The 20,909-nt window shown below is 41.0% G+C and overlaps 1 protein-coding gene across 2 annotated transcripts in view; it reads right to left on the reverse strand.

The window, feature by feature from the left end:
- Nucleotides 1-20,909, reverse strand: part of TBC1D8 (TBC1 domain family member 8) — a 49,215-nt gene that overhangs the window by 8,772 nt on the left and 19,534 nt on the right. For both annotated transcript variants that reach the window (XM_061377587.1, XM_061377586.1), the window contains exons 4-11: nucleotides 20,563-20,791; nucleotides 16,748-16,988; nucleotides 9,243-9,450; nucleotides 7,508-7,702; nucleotides 6,031-6,213; nucleotides 5,492-5,642; nucleotides 4,415-4,629; nucleotides 3,445-3,562 (exon numbers count right to left, since the gene is read on the reverse strand). In XM_061377587.1, coding sequence (XP_061233571.1) covers nucleotides 3,445-3,562; nucleotides 4,415-4,629; nucleotides 5,492-5,642; nucleotides 6,031-6,213; nucleotides 7,508-7,702; nucleotides 9,243-9,450; nucleotides 16,748-16,988; nucleotides 20,563-20,791 — 1,540 coding nt within the window. The remainder of the gene's footprint in view (nucleotides 1-3,444; nucleotides 3,563-4,414; nucleotides 4,630-5,491; nucleotides 5,643-6,030; nucleotides 6,214-7,507; nucleotides 7,703-9,242; nucleotides 9,451-16,747; nucleotides 16,989-20,562; nucleotides 20,792-20,909) is intronic.

A 20,909-nucleotide genomic window follows, 5' to 3' on the forward strand; every position in this document is an offset into this window, starting at 1 on the left:
TGAAGGTAGCTTTTCAAATATTTTTCTTTCAAGTTACTTCATTTCTTTCTCATTGTCCATGCTCTGCTAATACTAGGAGACAACTTTAATTACTATGAAATTCCAGAGACATATAAACCCTTAAAACTTCTGTGGTCCAAAAGCAGAATGTAACCTGGACAATTTGTAGCAGACAGCCAGCATCTTTTGGCTTTCCATCCAAATCAAAAAAACCCAGCTATGACATTCCTCTGTCTTAGAACTTCTCACATCAAGCCACAGAGAGCTTCTGCTGGTGGCTGAACAAACATTACAGCACCACAGATGAAAAATAAGTGCCCAGGGACATGCAAAGAGCTCTTGAGAAACACATCAAGCATGGTGCTTTGCTTTGAAGAGAAAGCCTTCTCACATCATAAATAAAAGGGTAAAGAAAACGGAGGAGAAAACAGAATGAGGTTACTCAACAGAGGACAGGTTTTGTTTGGGGTTTTTTTAACAAGCTTAATATAAATAATCTAATAGCCATAGTTAACACTGACACAAAAGATTGAGCTGGCTAAGGGGTATTTGAAGAAAGCCAGAGACAGACAGGCACACATGTATGAAAGACTCAGGCAGCACTGGCAAAATCAGAGGTTTAAAAGGAATGTGCAGTGCTGCCCAGATCTTTCATAGATCCTCTTATAATTAAGTGTTCACACTGTAGATGAAAGTCAATCAAGTGTACGCAAAGTGACTTTTCTACCCACCTTTTCATTAGGTTCCCAGAAACCACGAAATCTGAGCAACTGAATCTCTAACATATTACAGCATGAAACTACGATGAGGTAGAAAAATACCAGGGTATCCATTTAAAAAAGGACGACCCAAGATGCAAACTAAATGACATCTCCAAGACTGAAAAGGCAAATCACAGAAATGAAATTAGATTTTCAGTGTTTCAAGAATTACTATATCAAGATGAAGACAGACTAATAAACAGAGTAAGACTGACTGCTGGTTTGTGGAGAAAATGGGAAAGCCATGGTAACACAAGAATAGAATACGCATGACCTTTGCCACCACTTTTGACCCAAGAATAACTTGTTCCTATCTTTATCTGTTTATAATTTCCTCTATGCATTGCAAAAAAGGAGAAGGACAGAGGGAATTCCTGAATAAGGAGATAATGCGTGCCAGCCCTGCCTGCAGGCTTTTCCCATTTACAAGCAGGGAGATGATGAAAAGACTTGTGAAAAGACAGATTGGTCATAGCTGGCAAGGCAGAAGGAAGGAGATGATCATGTAATAAAAAGACTGAGTAGGACTGAAGTGCCTACAATTTGAAAGCAAAACCTACTAAAAGTAAAATAAAAAGAAGATTTTGAATACCATAAAGAAAAGGCCCAAGAGAAGATGGAGCTAAGAAGGCCTGTTATAACCAAGGTCATTAATTCAGTAGCTGTTTTGACTGTACAGATTACTGCCTGAGACTGAAGAGGAAAAGCACAGTGACTGGTAGCAAGGTCAGAGATCACCAGATTTATAGAGACCAAAATTTGGACAACAGTGTTGGCAGTGCAAAGAGGGAAAGTTAGGTCTTGGAAGTATTATGCAGGAAGAAACGATACAAAATTTAGATAAGAGCTGATTGCAGATCAAAAAAGAAGGTCAACTGAAACGCCAAGCCAAGAACACTAACTCAAGCAACAGGAACCAGAGGAGAGGCAGGGTGAAGAAGATCAGTAGCATGGATTTTGGCACACTAAGGTCTAGGGTAAATCAAAGCTGCAGAAATAACTGCTTACTGAAGCAACCGTGCTGCAAAACTACACTGCTGCCATTCGACTAGGAGGAGCAGGGGAACTTCTGAGCTGAAGCCCCTGGCTCTTCACACTGTGGTGAGCCACGGCAGTACCTCTTCTAGAGTCACAGTACTCTTTCCTTTGGGTACAGAGGACAAGAAAACAGAAAGACAGGATGACAAAAACTATCAGCACTCAAACAATGCAGGCTGTAGCCAGGGCAAGTAACAGGAAAGATAGAAAACCAAAATTATGTACAACTCAGGGCAGCAATTTGGCTGGCCAAGTGGGATAACTCAAGTTTGGGTGTGGAGAATGTTACTTAAGGGCAATAACGCAGCAAGCACCAAAGTTATCAGTAACTCAAGAAAAGCTGATGATATCTGAAAATGCACAAGGACAGACAACGCTGTGTTTCTGTTTTAATTGAGGAAGGAGACAGACAAACATGGAAGTAAGTCATCAAGATAGCCATTTAAAGTCACATTTGGGAACTAGAACCAAAATGCTGACAAGCAGGATAGTTACAGTGCCCAATCCATAACTGGAAAATACCAGTGGCATTCAAAGCACCATTAAACACCCTACACATCCAGCTAACTTTGGAATAACTCTGCTTTAACTTTCCTTATCTGCCAGTTCAGTGACAAGACAACAACTGTGGTGGCACAGTGTCAGGAGGGAGGTGTAATAATCCCATGCTCCAAGCAAAAGATTTGATAACTCAGATGTGTTCTCCCTCTCCCCAGGCAGCACAAGAGTGCACACACCATTTCTAGCTCCCAGAACCACTACTGCCAGGGATTTCCTCCTGTCCCCACCTCCTAACTTACACTGATTCCTCCCTTTGCTACAGCAATGGTGTAACAGCAGACACTAAAGAGTAGTTAAAGAGTTAAGAGTAGCTAAAGGTTGACATTAAAAAGGGAATAAGCTATCAAACATTTGTGTAAGAAAAGGAAGTAAAGCAACTACAAAGAACAAAATCTTTTTCTTGTATGCATACCTGCAATTACTGCCTCAAGCTGCTCAGCCCTTCTCTTTCTGTGCATTAGGCAGCCAGACTTTGCACAACAGTCTTAAAAATAGTTGCACTGAAAGTAACAGGAGACATAGCGCATGCAGTAGAAGGCACATGATGCAGAAGGATTGAGCTTAGTCCTTAATGCAGCATCTAACATTCAGAGAGCTTTGTATCAACCCTCATTACAAAGGGCCAGTTCAGATGCAAGGCTGTATTGCTCCAGCAGCCAGGCAACTCAGACAGGTCAGATCAAAAATAGCTGCCCTAGCAGATCTTTCCTAGGCTCATCTTAAACAGCTTGAGTCTCCAATACCGAACACACACACACACACACACACACACACCCCCCTAACCAAGATACACAAGCTCTTCTATTTTTACCTAACAGGCAAAAGCATCACTGCCTTCTGACCAACAGGTAAAAAACAAACTGTAAAATTGAGCATATATTTATAGTTCTTGCAGTTCAAACCCTTCAAACCAAAACCAACCCTAGCTGGAACCTGAGCAGCCACCACTGCTGCCCACACTGCACAAGTCAATGGACCACCTCACCTGTGGGCTCTGGATCTCAGAAGACCCTGAGCATTTCACTCACCCCAGTGCCAATCAGCTGCCCCTTCCCAGTTATCAAGAAGAGAGGCACGAGCTCACCTATCACTCGGTGATTGAAGTAATCCGGCAGCATTCGCTCACAGACAGCAACCAGCAGCCAAAAGGCTTCTTCCTCTTTGGCATACAACAGCAACACGGAGGTCAGAATGTTCATAGACTTAGAAGGGCAAAGAAGAAAACGGGATTTGTTAGTGACAGCAAATCCTACTGACAAAAGCTACATTGTGGCTAATTTTAAAGAGAGAAAAGTAGCCTACCATGATGTTAAACTGAAAAAAAAGAACCAGCAAAGAAACCTTAAACAGCAAAACAGCAAGAGAAAGGTAACAGAAAGCGAACACGTAGTTCAACCTACGGGCATAACAAGTTTTTCAAGCTTATGTACACTGCTGGACATAAGAGCAATAGAAAATAGTGGAGAAAAACAGAGTATTGGATTTGCCCAGATAAAAAGTAGGCAACTGATAGTGTAGTATGTTTTGGTGCTGCTTTCCCCTTCTTCCTGCATGACCAGTCTGATGTCAATCAGAATTCAGGGAGCTGCACAGAAGTTAAAAGTCTCTATTTTAGCTGGCCACCTGGGCAAAGTACTTTCAGAATTTGTCATCAGTTTGGGAAGAAAGGGGCAGAACTTTAGTTCACTAAACCTCTGCCCCATTGCTCTATGTGAATCACATCTACTTTGCACTGTCTCTAAGTATTGTGCAAGAAGAACACTTTTGAACACAGAGAAGCAACTGAAACAACATTTTCCCCCTTCTTTAACTTTAAATGCAGTTTGCAAACTGCTGAGGGAATACTTGAGTTAAACCAAAGCCCTCAGTTAAGCCTATGCACTTGTTTTCCAGAGTAAGTTATATTTAGCAGCTACAATTATGTCTTTTCCTACCTAGAAAGACATTATTTATCAAAACCAACACTAAAAATACCCCCAAGAGTACAATAAAACTGGGAGAGAGAGGAAAGAGCTAAAGAGGCAATGAGCATTATCCCACTGGGGGTTTTTCACCTGGCAGTATCCAATTTTGGGGTTCCTGTGCGCGTACGCCGTGAGCACCCTCCTTAGGGCAGCTATTCCAGTCTCACTCTGGAAGGCAGGATGCTCAGGCAGCGAGCGGTGGAGGTCACGCTCGATCTCCTCTGTCGCCATACAGCACTTGCCCATGGACGCCTCCACCAAATGTACGTAGTAGCCAGGATGCGAGGCAAGATCCGTCACGGCATCTGAAGGCAGCAGGAAGAGAGAAAGAGGAAAACGCAAAGTGGATTAGGATGATGCTAAACTTGGTGCTGTGGGAATTACTGCGCAAAAGGATGTAAGCAAAACGGTCTTCCCCAGGGTTTGTGAAGGTAGTGAAATTTCCAGACCAGTGAAAGAAATAAAAGTCCCAGCAGAAGACAAAACAAATATTAGCAAAGCTTGCATGACACAACATCATTCAGAACACCTTAATACTGACAGTGAGCAGGAAACTTCCCCAGCAGAGGATTATGGGGAGAAATGTACTCAGCACTGTTCACACCCTCCAAGAGGAAAACCACCACTTTTTACAAATGTTTGAACATGTCATATACCAGATTAAGGACTAAACTTGAGATCATCTTGTACGCACATTCTGGTTCTGACAGATCTGTGTATGAAACGAGATATTTTTTCCATCTCTAGTTTCTATTCCCCCTGCCAACATCCAATGACAAGCAGCAGTAGGACTGCTGATGCCCTTATTTTGCAATTATTTGATTTGCCTAGGGTTAGATCAATATTTGTGCTAGAATCTAATTGTTGCTTGAAGCTGAACATTATCTTATACAACCATGATGCTAATTTAAGCTACACAGATGAAGATGACGTTATTTCAATTCTTCTGCACATTATGCCTTGTCATCTTGAGATAGATTCTTTACAAATCTACCTAGCTACTTCTTTGAAATTATTAGTTCAGTCCAGGTCATCTCTCTCCTGTAAGCAGTATCATAAGCTCCATGAAAACAACATTTAATCGCCCTTGGGAGATTTCCTGCCTAAAGGTTTTGCCATGTTCAGAATCAGATGATGACTACAGCCAACATTTCTAAGCTTGCCCACCTGAGAAGAGCAGCCAGAGTTTGCCTCTTAAGGATTCAGGGATTCCCATAGCAACAAGTTTTCTGATCTTCTCTGTGCGGAACATGCACACAGTTCTGCCATATTCTACAAAATGGTCATCCCACAGGCTCTCCTTGATTTGCTCCCTAGACTGGGAACAAGAAGAAATGTTTTAAAAGAACAAAGCACGTGCACGTGGGAACTGATAAACAGAAATATTTTGCATATTAGAAATTCCACAAGGTATTTCCAATACCAATGGAAATGGGAAGTCTACTCTAAGGACTACAACTTTCCCCATTTTGCATATTCAGTTCACCACACAGGGAGAAAAAAATATAAATATTCATGAGAAAGAAATGAAGAGGAAAAAACTCCAAGCACATGGAAAAGCCGTTATCCCATAACTAATTTCTCTAGCCAATACAGAGTTCATTTTACTAAAAATGATTACTGTTTGAATGTCACCCCAGATTTAAAAAAACAAACAAAAAAAATCCCAGACCACCAACTCCTACCACTTCCCCCACGTTACATACCTTTCCAAAATCCAGGCCCACTATTCCTGACTGATGGAAGTCCGACCTTAGCGCTTCTGCACTGAGCAAATAACTGCTGTCCTTTCCACATTCGCTTCTCTCCTTGCTTTGTGAAGCCTCTGTTCCCAGATGCACAGGCTCACTGTCCCCAAGCACACATGTGGATCCAAAGGCAGAACTGTTCTGCAATATGGAATCAAAGCAGTAATGACTGAGAAGAGGCTAAGAACTATGTCCCCAGCTATCTTTAAGACACAGCTGGGTTAGTTTTTGCCTTTTACATCAAAACCTTTCAGACCTTACTCAAGACCTTATACAAATTCTCATTCACTTGTATGTCAGGAAAAGGGCTGTTTCTTTAAAAAAGAAGTAATTAGTAAACTCAGAGAGTCCTTGATGGTAAGTTACGGAACAATCTACTTCAGTTAAGAACTGAAAAACAGAATCATAGAACAATTTAGGTCAGGGGACACCATCTTTTTCAATTCCCTGCTCAAAGCAGGACCCCTCAGACCAGGTTCCTGGGGGCTGTGTCCACTCATGTTGAGTAGCTCCAAGGAAGGTGCATCCACAGCTTCGGTGGGCAGCCTGGTCCACCTCCACCTCTCTTGAGGGGAAGTCTTTCTCTTTTCATCTGTTTGGACTTCCCCTTGCTACATTTTGGGACTGTTGCTGCCCATCTTTCAGCTGGCATCTCCAAGAAGTTTCTGGCTCCATCTTCTCCGTAACTCCCCATTAGCTAGTAGAAGACAGGCTGAACAAGACCTGCTCCACCAACCTCTCCTCATAAAGCATGTGCTCCAGTCCTGACCATCTTTTAGCCCTCCACTAGACTTAATCCAATTTGTCAATGCTTTTCTCGTGTGGAGAGGCAGAGTCAAAACTGAACTCAGTGCTGCTGATAAGCCTCGGAAGTGCTGAATGAAAGGGAACAATAATATCCCTTGACCTGCTGCTTACAGTCCTGCTAGTTCAACCCCAAACGCTCTTGGCGCTCCATGATATGAGCACACTGCTCACTTATAAAAGCTCAACCTGCCGCTGTCCACCAGGACCCTCCAGTCTTTTCTACATAGCTCTTCTCTGTCCTTCAGCCCCTCCTTTTGCATGGGGTTACTCTGCCAGGCATCACATTTGCTTTTGTTGAACTTCACAAGGTCTCTGTCAACCTATTCCTCCAGACTGCTGAGGTGTTCCTCACCCTGCTCCTTACCATATCCCTGCTCACTGCAGGGTGGGTGGACTAGATGACCTTTAAAGGTTCCTTCCAACCCAAACCATTCTGTGATGCTATATTCACTGCTCTCCCCAACATGTCAGTCATAACCATGCTCTAGGTGCATTCCATCCCATCAGGCAGGTCTTTAAAGAAGGCATCACACAAGTACTGGCTCAAGATCAACCCCCTGACAGGACAACAAACCAATAGATAAACACACTGAATTCGTACCCCTAAAAAAATTCAGAAGTTCAGTACCTGGTTTTTATTGTGCAAGTTGTTACAGTGCACTGGGTTGATGGAGTTCACTTCTTTTAGCCTCTGGAGCAGATTCTCCACCAAAGTATCCCTGTCCTTCAGCTCAATGAACTGAAAGGCCATCTTGCTCCTTATGCTAACAATGATGGGATTAGGGAGAAGGCTTGTGTCCTCCATCTTCTCTATACTGATTACCTTTTCCAGAAACATTACAGAAAACACGTTATTCACCACTTCCACTTACACATCTTCAAATATTCTACGTGTATCAAAATGTACAAAAACATATGCACACATGCTTTGAACATGGTTACAAGAATCATACAATGGTTAAGGTTGGAAGGGACCTTAAAGATCATCCAGTTCCAACCCCCTGCCATGTGCAGGGACACCTTCCAATAGACTGGGGTGCTTAAAGCCCCATCCAACCTGGCCTTAAACACTGCCAGGGATGGGGCAGCCACAGCTCCTCTGGGCAGTCTGTGCCAGTGTCTCATCACCCTCACAGGGAAGAATTTCCTAATGTCTAATGTCTAAATCTTAATGCCTGATCTAATTCCTAATATCCAATTTAACTCTAACCTCTGTCAGTTTAAAGCCATTCGCCCTTGTCCCTATGTGCCTTTATAAAAAGTCCCTCTCCAGATTTCTTGTAGGCCCCCTTTAGGTATTGGAAGACTGTTAGTAAGGTCTCCAGGTTTCCTTGATCAGACACATCCTACCGCCTGAAGCTTGTGGTCTCTTTAGAAGCTCAATGCAGGCACCCAAAGAATATCCCAGCTTTTTTTTTTTTTAATTTTTTTTTTTTTATTATTTTATTTTAATTATTTAATTATCCTGCAGAATGGGCTGAGGGGAAAGATAAGAAAAAGGGAATATGATTAAAACATGATCTGAAAAAGCATCAACTTGCTCACATGCTGGGGGATGCAGGAGGAAATTTGCTTTCACACTTTTGAAGATGGGGGAAAACAGTTGTTTTGGTGTTTCTGATTAAGTATGTACCAGTGTTCTCTCACTGTTTTCTGTTTCTGTAACAGTGGAAGGTAAGTTGCTACAGTTAGAATATCATTTGGATGTTACTTTGTTATTATAGTTGAGGATGAAAGGAAAGCTTTAATTAAGAGATCATAACAGCCTTGTATCCATAGCAGATCAGGCAGGTGTTTGCTGACAGCTTCCTTCTCCTCTTCTGCTCCCACCACCTTCCCATGTGCTCTCCCTCCATTTAAATAAGTCTCTGATTTCATGCAAATTTGGCAGCTTGTCACTGCATCCAGAACATCCCCTTTTTCTCTCTGTCCTACAGTTCGCAAAGTATCCACAGGTTTGCTAGAGTGTTTCTATGAAGAGAGAGCTTCAACACTTCAGAGTGTTGATCTCAGGCAAGGATGCTTTTATAATGCCAGAATGGGCCCAAGCTGGTCTCCATCACATTACGCTGGATGTGTTTGCGAAGCTGGGAGGGTCTAAGTCTTGGACCGAGCATACTCTGCTTTTGCAGTGCTGTCCTGCTGCATTAACTATCTGTACTTCGCTTTGAGATCATGTTGAATCACCCATAGTTCTAGAACTCATGGCCTAATGAACCCCAGAACAAGATGTACAACAACCCCATACGCAAGATACACACAAGCGTCCTACTCTTTTTCATCAGTTTGCAGGTAAGTCAGGTGACAGTGGATGCTTGCAGCAGAAAAAGGCAGATAAGGACCTGAAATGAAACAAACTCTACCTCTCTAAGTGGGATGATAACATTGCAGCAGCCATTTTCTTTGCTGGCAAAACAGATATAACTGTCTGAAGTATACATCCTTCCTGCTGTGTGACAGCGACTAAACGGCGTCCAGAGAGAACAGTCTACAACTTCATGCAGCTTCTCCTTCCTGGGTAATCTGAAGAAGGCCCGAAAGAATTCATTCTGGGCTCTGGCTTCAAGATCCCTTAAGAGAAAACAGTGAGAGGGAATCACAAGACCCGAAAACCAGGACATCCAGCTCAAACTTTGCTTTTCTTGTTAGCCTCACCGAGAGCAATAAAAGCACCATCACATCAATATTCACTGCCCATGTGAACAGACTGACAAAAGACAGACTTTGAAATAACAAAAAAGAAGCATTATCGATACTTGCTTGTTTAACATTAAGGTCAAAAGCAACTACTGTGGTGACTAGGAAAGGAAAGGACACTAATTTAAATTAGCTAGTCTGTTGGAGTCCTTTTAATTATTATTTAACCATGCATTTTCTATGGCTGTTGTATGAATTTCCAGCCTCAGAGCTACAGATTTGAATGCCCAGGAGATAACAAAATTTTCCATCTGATGAACATACACTGAGCAAAGAGATGAGTTTTATGTTCCTTGTTTCCCTTCCCAAGAGCATCACCAACAGCACCCCAGGGATTTGCACCTGCATCTGAAAGCAATGCATTTGCTCCATGCGTAATTCCAATGCCATCAGTAATAAAACAGTGAATGATGGTGATATTTATAATCACCAAATCCTTGACTTGCAGAGGTACGAGCCCCCAGAACAGTTGCAAAATGCAGAATGGTTTCAGGTCACTCAAAAGACTCAGCTGGGAATAACAGCACCAGTTACATTCAATTTGGACTTGGCTTCCTTCCAGCCACCCATCCACATTTACATGGAGGGAAAAAGTTTAAATAAATTAAGCTTTCATTACTGAGCATGCTTCTACAGACTTGGCTTTGGGGATTAATTTCTTTTTTCTCCTCCCTTTTTAATGGAGAAGTCTGCAGTAATTTAAAGATCTATGCAATTACATTATAAACAGACCACAGCTATTAGCTCACAAACAGCAGCTACAGAATCACTAGGGCTTAAATTCTATCATTTCCTTTACTGCAAGTAAATTTTTCCAAACATGATTCACCTTGGGGGAATTAAACAAAAAAGCAAAAAAAAAAGCTTGACTTTGTTCCACTGAAAGAATTTTAAGCGTGGGCTGAAGTACAACAGGGAGTGGTACCTCGATGTTGTAAATCCCCTCCACTCCTTCCCAAACCCTCCTCTTCTGCTCCCTTACCCCAGCCCTGCTGTTTAAAAATAAGGTGAGAGAGACAAAGCCTCTGCTTCAGCAAGTAGATCGTTTGGTTTGGGTTTTTTCTTATGTCAGTTTAACCCATAGAGAAATCAAAAGCCATGTGAAGCAGGGAGGAAGACATTCCAGAACAAACCGAGACCTGTGAAGGGAGGATCTGTATCTGAGACCAACAGAAAAGGCAGAACGCACTCAGACAGCGTTTGGCTGCTGTTCCCTTCTCAAGCATTATCTTCCTTAAAAACATTATCCAAGCAAAACAGACGAATAGCCTCCTGTTTTTCACAAAGAACAAAGAAAAACCCTCTTTGTGAAGGAAGACAAAAAGGTTGCTCCTGAGTTAAAATTCTACAGCGAGAGCAACTCTGATAAGTGCCCGCAGCGATCTGCTATTGTGACAAAGCTGGATCAGGATATGCCTCCTAGTTAACTCACCACTAAAATATTTTCCATTTCTGCACAGCACAGATGAACACTGCTGATAGCATCTGCAGTCAGGTCCGGGTAGAGCTGTGTTCTGCTGTGCTGCTATTGTGCTAAGGTAAGACCCTCCCTGCATCTTTTGGTTGCAGAAGTTTCTATACCTTTATGTGAAAAGAGGCATTATATGGAATAGTGGGACCTCTGTGGAGACAGAGATTGTCTGTTATTTAGGAGGTGACTGTTTCTAATGCTCCAAAATCTGCAGTTTCTGGGTTTTCAGGATCTTGCTGCACCTCCTGGGGCTGCAGGCTCCAGGTGCAGGGCCTTTCAGACAGGAACCCACAGGTTTTTAAGCTGAAGAATAACATTTCCCATATGTGAAACTAAGTAAATTCACCAAGCACTGCACCTAATCCCCATGCCCTGTACCGGGGGAAGGCTGCCAATCCTAACATCCCTGGAACTGCCTGTTCCCTGCTGATTCATGACACAGGATCACATAGGGCCACCACGGAGAGCACACCACAGCCAGGGCTGCACAAAGACAAGTGCTGAAACAGGGGCCAGCTGGAGCAAGAGATCCCAGAAAGAAAATATGGTAGCATGGGGATGGAATGCTGTCAGCACCTTCCACTGTGGGCTCAAATGAGAGATTTTACTAGAAAGTGGCACACCATGAAAATATTTCCTGTTAGTCCAGCAAATTCTAGGGCTTAAAGCAATTGCTGCCCTTCCTAAATACAGTCAAATAAAATTAGAGCTGGGTAAAACAAAAAACCAAACAACAACATATAACTCAAAAAAATCCACAAATGAAATTAGCTCCTAAAACAAGACAGGCAATTGTTCAAAAATGATACAGCAAAGATGCAGTGACTAGCTCACATCACCAGGTCCCACAGCTTCCAGTTTGATTTTCACAATGCCTCCAATACTAAAGAGAAATGCAACCTTCCTACCTGTGCTCAATCTGTTTGAAATTTTCTCTCCTAACTTACCCGTTTCCATGTTGGTTTGGTTTTTAAGTAACACATGCACCAGGAGAATAAAAGGCGAGAAGATGTAATTGCTTTGTTCCCTGCTTTTCAGAAAACTCAGCAATTCTTTTCAAGCACAGCTCCTGACTTGCATGTTACAGGATCCTGGACTGCCTCCAACTTGAGCACTTCAAAGTGAATGGCAAGTCTGAACTGTGATAACTCCCTGTGCGTGAACCCTACATTGCCTTCCAAGAGTTTTAAATTAAAGGAAATAACACACAAGACTAACAAAATGCCTAAAAGTATCAGCACGCTTAAAATGATATCCTCACTGTCAAATGTTTTTCTCTGCTTTAGGTCTAACAGAAGTCAACCTGGCAAGATTTTAGCTCTGCTGAGTCACTTGCTGCCTATCTAAAATCTTATCAGACTCGCTGACCTCTTGCTTCTAGAAACCAATTACTAGACTCTTCTTGTTATCCAGACTCAGAAAGTTACAGATTTTGGAAATAACACATCCAATTATATATGTCTTGTTTATTGCAGAACTGCCAAATTCGTGTGGCAAGTAAGGCTCCTTGCAAGCAAGCCAGAAGTTAGCTGAGAAGAGCCAACATGGACTTGTCAAGAGATGTAAACTGAATATCATTCCCTTATGTCACAGGAATGCTTGACTTCTAGATGGGGGAGATGCAATGGATGTTTCAGCCAAAATTTATGAATGTCTTGGTATTTCCTAATGTAACTAATAAAACTGGATTAAAGTGAAAATCGTTGTACCAAGCCAGTTGAAAAAAAGTACCCCAAAAAGCAGCCCTCAAAAGCTCCTCACTAAATTGGAAGGCTGTATCATGAGGACCTTCTTAGGGGGTCTAGCTTCTGTTCAACAGAAAGGTTCATCAGCAATCTGCACAATGGATCAAGAGATTGTTGTTACTAAACTTGCACACATCATGAGACTTGTAGAGGCTAATGAGCAGAACAGGATCAGATTCAGATTTATATTCATAAACTTTAGTGATGGTGTGCAAACAAAGCATTACATGTGTTTTCATCTGTACATCATAAGCTGCATAAATGCATCACTGAGATCATCTCCACCAGCAGCCATTCAGCAAAAAGAAAAGACGTAGAGGTTACACAGGATCACAAGTCAAACATGAGCCAACAGCCTCATGCTCATAGGAGAAAGAGGAACACCGCGCTAGGCTGCAAAAAATGCATGGCCACCAAAATGCAGAACAGCAGTCCTGGAAATCATAGGATCGTAAGAATACCAGGTTGGAAGGGATCATTTGGTCCAATCTTTCTTGGCAAAGCATGACTTAGACTAGATATACAGCCAAACCTTAAAAAGCTCCAATGTTGCTGCAAAGATGGTCATGCTACTCCTGCCTGGATCAGCACCGGCAACGCATCTGGAACAATCCTGTATCCCACCACCCCCTTCCTGCAGCCACACAGGATAAGTGCTGAATGTCCAGAGAAGAGCAAGCAGAAGAGCTAAAATCAGGACTGATAACAAAAACCTGGCTTAACTAGGGCAGTGCAGTTTAAACAAGAAAAGATAAAGGAGATGCATACCAACCTTCAAATATACAAATGGTTGTTCTAAAGAAGCTGAACTCTTTAATAGTACTGGATAGAACGAGAAGTATCAGACTCAAAAACCAGCACAGAAGATTCAAGTTAGACTTCAGAAAGAGTTTTCAGTGTCAACTAAAGTGAAGTATTGGCATGGATCCTGATATATCCATTACTGGAAATCCTTAAAAACAGGTTAGGCAATCATCTGTCACGAGAGGTACAATCCAAACCCTGCCCTGGAGGTTTTTAAAAGATGTGTAGATGTGTTGCTTAGGGACATGGTTTATTGATGGACTTGGCAGTGCTGGGTTAACGGTTGGACTCGATGACCTTAAAGGTCATTTCCAACCTTAAAGGTCTTTTCCAATGATTTTCCTGGACAGATGGAATGAAATCGAGTTCTTTCTAGTTACATCCTCCTTGTTGCTCAAGGTTTATAGTATTCTCGGTTCCTTCTCTGAAGGAATTAATGTGACTGAAGTGACATGTATGACTCAAGATACTTCAAACAGTCTCTTTTCAGCTTAGATCAATGTTAAAAACCCTCTCTGCCTTCATATGAAGCAAAGCCATCCTCTCTGGCAATTCACAGTTAGACAAGAAGAAAAGAAACCAAAGGGGTTAGAGCCTGGAGAAAAGTATCATACTTTTGAAATCTTTCTGATACCAGTAGTAAAGTTTTTAAATTTTGATTCCTGCTTGGGCCAATTTCCTCACTGCATTTGAGGAATGTAATGGGTATTCCTGCATCCTGAAAGAGATGGAAATAAGAAGCACAAGAAAGCAATAGCAGAGATTTTAGTGACCTTCCTATTAAAAAAGAAAATACAGTTACCATATGTTTCCAGTAAAATTGGATGGCATACAAATAAACCTGCAAGAAGTGGTATTTGTAATTACCAAACACTTCAGCTTTATTTTCCTGTTTATGGCAATTAACTCAATTGTCATTAATCCCTTTGTAATCCATTGTTCCAAGCCTTATCCTCTCATTAAGCTGCATGAAAACTTGTTTGACTCTGGCCAGCATACAATTTATGTCAGAGACTGTTGGCCTAATCACACTTCCACTGCTCAGCAGGATGACCCCAAGAACCTTAGGAACTGTAGAAAAGGTTTCTGGTTTTCTGGATGTAGAATATGCAGATCAAGACAGTATTAAAAACACACGTTTCAAAAATAAATATACAAAGACAAGCCTCTTGCAGAAGAAACCCTAACAAACAAAAGCAATCTACAGCAGCTTCAGTAATTTGACACAGCTGGAATGGTTCTAATGATGTGCGGATTACTGCTTTCCTTTTGATAGACTACTATTTGCTTCCAAATCATGCATAAGAACTAACAAAGACAATTATTAGGGGGAAAATGTCAAGAGGAAAATAGTTGTCCTTGTACTAAAATGGCTTCAGAAAAAAAAAAGCAGCAACAAAATCTTCACACACAGAGAAAAGTTCAACACCCCCAAAACATGTCAGCATCAAAAACCAGTTTATCCACTATTCAAACTACAGTCTTGCTTAATCACCTTACATCAAAGTGGTTGGTGAAGTGTTACAAAGGGCACCAGAAACAGCAACTTATCCAACCACCACCTAATTCACGCAGAGGAAATGGGATTTTGGCATCTTCCATGTTTCCATGTTTTCCCTTCTGCTATCTCAAGTTGAAGCACATCAGCATAGGTTAGAGAATATCTTGCCCAGGAACTGTCCAGTAAACACCTTTTTATACTTCCTTCTCCTCTGCTCACCCCAAACTTCTTTGAGTTGGACGGAAGGTGAGGAGAAAACCTGTTTTAATAGATGTGTGGGATGGTTTCTGTTGCTTGTTTGCCAATAATACACCTTTTCAAAAATGCCACAAAGTACTTAAAGGTTGATTCCCCGAGAAACTCCTCATTAGAGCATATTACTAAGCACTTTTCCTTGAAACTGTAATTTTAGTTTCTTTTAATTACTTAAAGTACATATTCTGCATTTCTTGAGCCAAAAGCAACACCCAGTAACATGCACATTGTAAAAAAAACAGTAGCTCCTGTGTTTAAAGGAACCCTGGCTATGAAAAAAACAAAACCCCGCAAACATGCTTATGGCTGCTCACCACTATATCACCTCAAATTAATTCTTTGACAACATCATGGATGAAATCCCAGTGTCAGTGATTTTCCTTATCGTGTGTATATATGAAATTGCAGAGAAAGCACATTTTAGTCTTTTAAACTCCATTACGAAACCTTGCAGAAGTGTTTAGCCAAGATGTATACCCAACATCAGTGCAAAAATGCCCCTTGGAAACAATAAAATGGCTACTGGACATGTCTCTGGGTTTCAGAGAAATGATACCACAGGCTCCATATGTCTTAGGCAGGAAGCAACACCTGGGTGATTCCCTTCATGCCTCTGGCAGTGGGGGAGGAAGGAAGAGCAGGTAACGGATAAGAGCTCCATTCACACCCTGTTCAGAAAAGAAGTATTTTAACCCAGCACCTCAACCCTGATGCCCCAAGCAAATTCCAGCTTGGGCTACTGCATCCTGCCCACCTAAAATTTCTCTGGGCAGTTTCCCTTCCCCTTTCCCACAACAGTAAATAAAACAGAGTTGTGTGTTGTGCTACTAGCAGACAAATAGTTATCAATCTTCTCCCTGAAAGCCCAGTGCATTTCTGTAGTGGGAGAGGAATGCAGAAATGCATTTCAGAGATGCAAAGGGTAGAGCTGACAATCGCATATTAATCTGTTGCAACTGCCTGCAGGGTTTTTAAGTCCAAAACCTGCCTGCTAAGTCAGCTACAGCAATCACGCTTGTGGGAAATTCCATGTTTCAGATACAATCAAAAGCAATAATTCTGCAGAATTGATGGCACAAGGAAAGCCTACATATTGCCAAAATGATAAACAAAATAATGTTGATCTCCATGGAAGATGGAAAATATCCCTTGTTGCAATCTACCCTTCTAGGGGGAATGGTACTTTTAAAACAAACAAACAAACAAACATAGTGATGTTTAAGGGAAGACTATAAAACCTGCACACAAGTTCAAATGCACCCATTGGATACACCATAATACATTATAAAATCTCTTTTGCACCCAATGAAGTAAAGCTTTGAAATGTTACCCAGCTAACACAGCAAACCACAGAGCCCACCAATGAACCTCTGCTCACACAATTTAGCTCTTTACCTCTTGGTGATCTGAGTAGGATCCTGTAGGCCTGGATCCAGTTCAAAGATCTCATTATCCAGCAGCCTTCGGAGTGTCACATCTGCCAGTTGTTCCATGATCCTGAAAGCCTCAGTGATATTGAGGAACGTGGAGAAGTCGCGCTCTTTATTTGGGGTGGTGACGCGGACCGTGTCAGCCATGAAGACGTTGGAGGTTCTTTCCAGCTTCTGGACCTCAACCCAAGGAATGATAAGTTTCACTGACATCAGAGAAAAAAAGGCAAAAGTGGGTTGGAGACTCTGCTTACATTTTTCAGATTTGGGAAACAGGCAAATTAGGAATTAAATGCAAACATTTCATAAAAGGAGAGAGACCCATTTGTGCAGACAAAGTCCAAGCAAAAGCTGAAATGCCTGTTACTGCTCTACATCCATTCTCTACCACTCCAAAAGACTGCCTTTTTCAGAATCTCTCCCTCAAAATTTTACTTCTTTTCATACGAAGTGCTGGACTGGGGAGTTCTGCCTGCCATACGCTGTGCTCTAACTCCTTTACAAGTCACTTCTGCAGCCTGCTTCATTACTACCAGAAGAAACAGTTTGTTTCAAGAGCATGAAGGTAACAGGGAAAGGCTCTGTAATCTAGAAATAAAACTGTATGTAGGTGGAAAACAAATTACGGGCATGGTACTTTAACTTTCATTTTAAAATAAAGCTAACCACTTCCATACACAAGGAAGCTTTTACACACGGACATTTTCATAGAGTTTAGTTACTACCATAAACAAGGTGTTCAAAAAAAAAAAAGCCACCTAGGTTTTGGGATCTTCCCATTTTGGTTACTTTTTACTGAAAAGGTGCACAGCCAAATTTGTCCTAAACATTAACTGTAGTTGGACTTGTTCATAGAAAAGAAAAAGTGTAGGACACTGTTCTCTATACTTAAACATTGCTGAGGCATATAAATACAAACAGTAAAAAGAATCAGCCTATTTTAGATAACCACTGCAGGATGTTACTTGTCTATCTCATACAAATCTCTGGGTTGAAATTAGGCTGAAAGGACTTTAAAATAGATTAAATTTCTTCTTAGCAACTGTTGGAAGCTTCCCAGGATTCTCTGTGCCAATAATATCAAGAATACACTCCCTAACATCCCTAGCAGGTCTCCTGATGCCAATAAAACAATTTAAAAGGCCGTAATAACAAACATTGTCATATATATACGACATTTATCCATGATCATTAATTACCTGCGGAGCTACCCTCAGCAAGTTTTCTGTACTACATGAGCCACAGCTGTCAAGATTATTTGCAGATTACATTTTTTCTTCCTTAAATAAAGCACAGCTGCGTCAACACGCACAAACTGTTGCAAATGGTCATAAAATCATCTGTACTAGAACAGCCAAGGGAAGAAAGATTAAATAGCGCCATAGCAATAGCACTATTGTTCAAGCAGGTCGGCATCACATAGGCTCTACAGTGTTGGTTACAGAAGCACCACAGCGGACTGTAAGGGGCCCAAACAACTGATGAAAGGTACAGAGTCTTCAAAGTCTTAGAAAAACACAAGTTTAATTAATAAATATGAAGAAACCTTGGCATGCCCTTTCAAGAAACCCAGTGTTCTCAGCCTCTGAAATCCTGCAAATACTTCGAGGCTGAGATAAAAGGGGACTTGTTTGGGAAAAAATGTTCCATGGAGTTTATGCTCATATAAACCAGAAGTTAATTTTATGAGAAGCTGAAAACAGGTTCCAATACTGCATTCCAGGTCATCTCAACATAAAATGAAACAAGGGGAAGGGGATAAACTTGCCAGGAGCATAAGACTTAATGCTTTGCCTATAAACAGACTGCAGTCTAAAATTTGGGGGGGATTTTTACAGAGTTAACATATTTAAGAAATATTTTTATTGCAACCCATATATTGTTTTTTCTTTCCTATGATGTATTGAAGAATGCAATAAATGTGATCTCTTAGCAATATCTTCACGAGCAGATTTAACCAGATTTAATTTCTGATTGCTACTTGACAAAAAAAGAGACAATGAATCACTTGTTCTACATATAATCAGCATCAGCTTCTCGAATACTAACAACCGGAACTATGGTAAATCTGGATTATTCGATGTAATACAAGTATTTTATAAATGTGACAATACTAGCTTTGAAACAGCAGCAATTTTCTTTATCAGAATCAAAGAAATGGAAAGCTTGTCAGCTTCCCACTGAGATACGGAAATTTAACACAACCAAAAAAACACCAGATTTTTATTTCAGATTTCCATGCAAATGCATTGGAACACAAAGGCAATGCAACTGGCTGCAACGGAGAATGAGTGGTGTATTTTCCACAGTCAAAATGGAATTTGCAAACATGTTGTTGTTTGTGGGGTTTGTGTATTTTCATAATGAATTATTATTATTGAAAAAAAAGGGAAGTGATTTCTTTTTAAATAATACAGCCTGAGTTGTACTTCCAGTATCATTTAACAACCTGTATTTTTTGAGCAATATAAAGGGTTTCTCTCTCTCCCTCCTCCTTCTCTCATTATCTATCTATATTAAGTATTGGTTTTGCTTTGTGTGCTTTGGCAGACTGGATATATCAGATTTAATTGGAGAAAGTCTGCAAGAAGAAATTATTGAGAAAGGGTATTATTTAATACTAGCCAGAAAAAAGGAGATTAAACAAGAACTCTGATGTCTTGTATGTTTCAAGAAATTCTATTCCAGTCTTCCTGGCAAAACTCAACTTCTGTTTTTATAACAAGTAACAAACATTTTAAATCTAACTCTGCCACCTTTTGCAGATACAACAGAATAACTGGCCTGAACTAATACCAGGGGAAAAAAAGGACTTCTAGCTCTAAGCATTCCTTTGTATGTTCTAAGTCTTAGAAACTGCCAATTACTATCTTTTTTATCTTTATACTAACGTACTTCATTTTTGAATCTACGGTTTTATTTGACTAGCCATCCCAATATTAAATCCAGACAGTAAACAGTAAAGTTCTTGCTGTGTTTATAGCAGTACAGGTTTATATTACTGTTACTGCTGAAGTTCTAGCAGGATAAACAGGGCTTAAAACGTGCAGTTCATGCACAATCTCACTAAACAAAGAAATGCTATACAGTTAAAATGGCTACATTCATTTTTACCATCTAATATCTATTCTGACAGACTTTTAATCTAGCCTTGCTCTGCAGAGGAACACCTTGATCAAAGTCTTACAGCTCGCTGAACAGTCTGAAGGTCTAAAAACCCCAGGAAACACTCCTTGTGACCTTCCTGCACTGCTATTCAGAAGCACAAAGGAATCCCTAAATTGTTGCTGTTTTCCCTTAAAAGCCCTGCATTTTCACCTGGCTCTCCAGGAGACAGCCTTGTTATGTTTCCTGGGCTATTTTCAGGCAGGCAGCTGGCCCCAGCAGCCCTTCCCATGCTGCCCGGCAGCAACTCTGCTTCCTTGCCTATGAGTGGGACCCATCCTCACTCACCATTTCTGGCACTAAAAGTCTCTATTTCAGAATCTGTAGAGATTTGTTATGTTTTAAGGCTGCTTCACCATGGCAAGAAAAAGAAGCAGATAGCAGCTGTATCTGCGTGCCTCATTTTTTATTGCTGGATTCATACTAAAACATAAACATAAAGGCTGAAGTGAATACTAAATTACACAGGATCTTTCAGCTGAACAAGAAAAAACCCTCAGAAACTAAACTTCACAGGTAAAATAGGCTTTTCATAAAAATCCTAGCTACTCTTGCCTTGAAATATTATATGTATACTTCTCCCTATTATTAGATTTCTCATGCATTTACACTTACATTCTTTGCCCAGGAAGAAGGAATAAAAGCAGAGGTGATTGATGCTCAAATAAAGCCAGCCTTGCCGAGGAACTTTTCCTTTCCAACAGCAACAGGAATAATAGGTGATCAGCTTCTCTGCTTCAGGGAAATTAAATCTGGATTCAAATTTCACCAGGGCTTCTCGGAACTTCTCGGGGTCTTCCTCCTGCTCGGCGAGCTTGCTGCTGGTTTCCTCTGCAATCAGCGCCTGAGTCCATAACGAGATACCGTATCAGGACAAAGCTATGGTATTCACACTCCAGCAAGCTGCTACAAGCTCACCTATTCAAATTTTGGTAACACAACTCTTTCTTACAAGTAAATTC

Source organism: Neopsephotus bourkii, unplaced genomic scaffold (genome assembly GCF_033783945.1).
Source record: "Neopsephotus bourkii isolate Nb327-2 ecotype Australia unplaced genomic scaffold, CSIRO-AGI_Nbou_v1 NB_1760, whole genome shotgun sequence".
NCBI lineage: Eukaryota > Metazoa > Chordata > Aves > Psittaciformes > Psittacidae > Neopsephotus > Neopsephotus bourkii.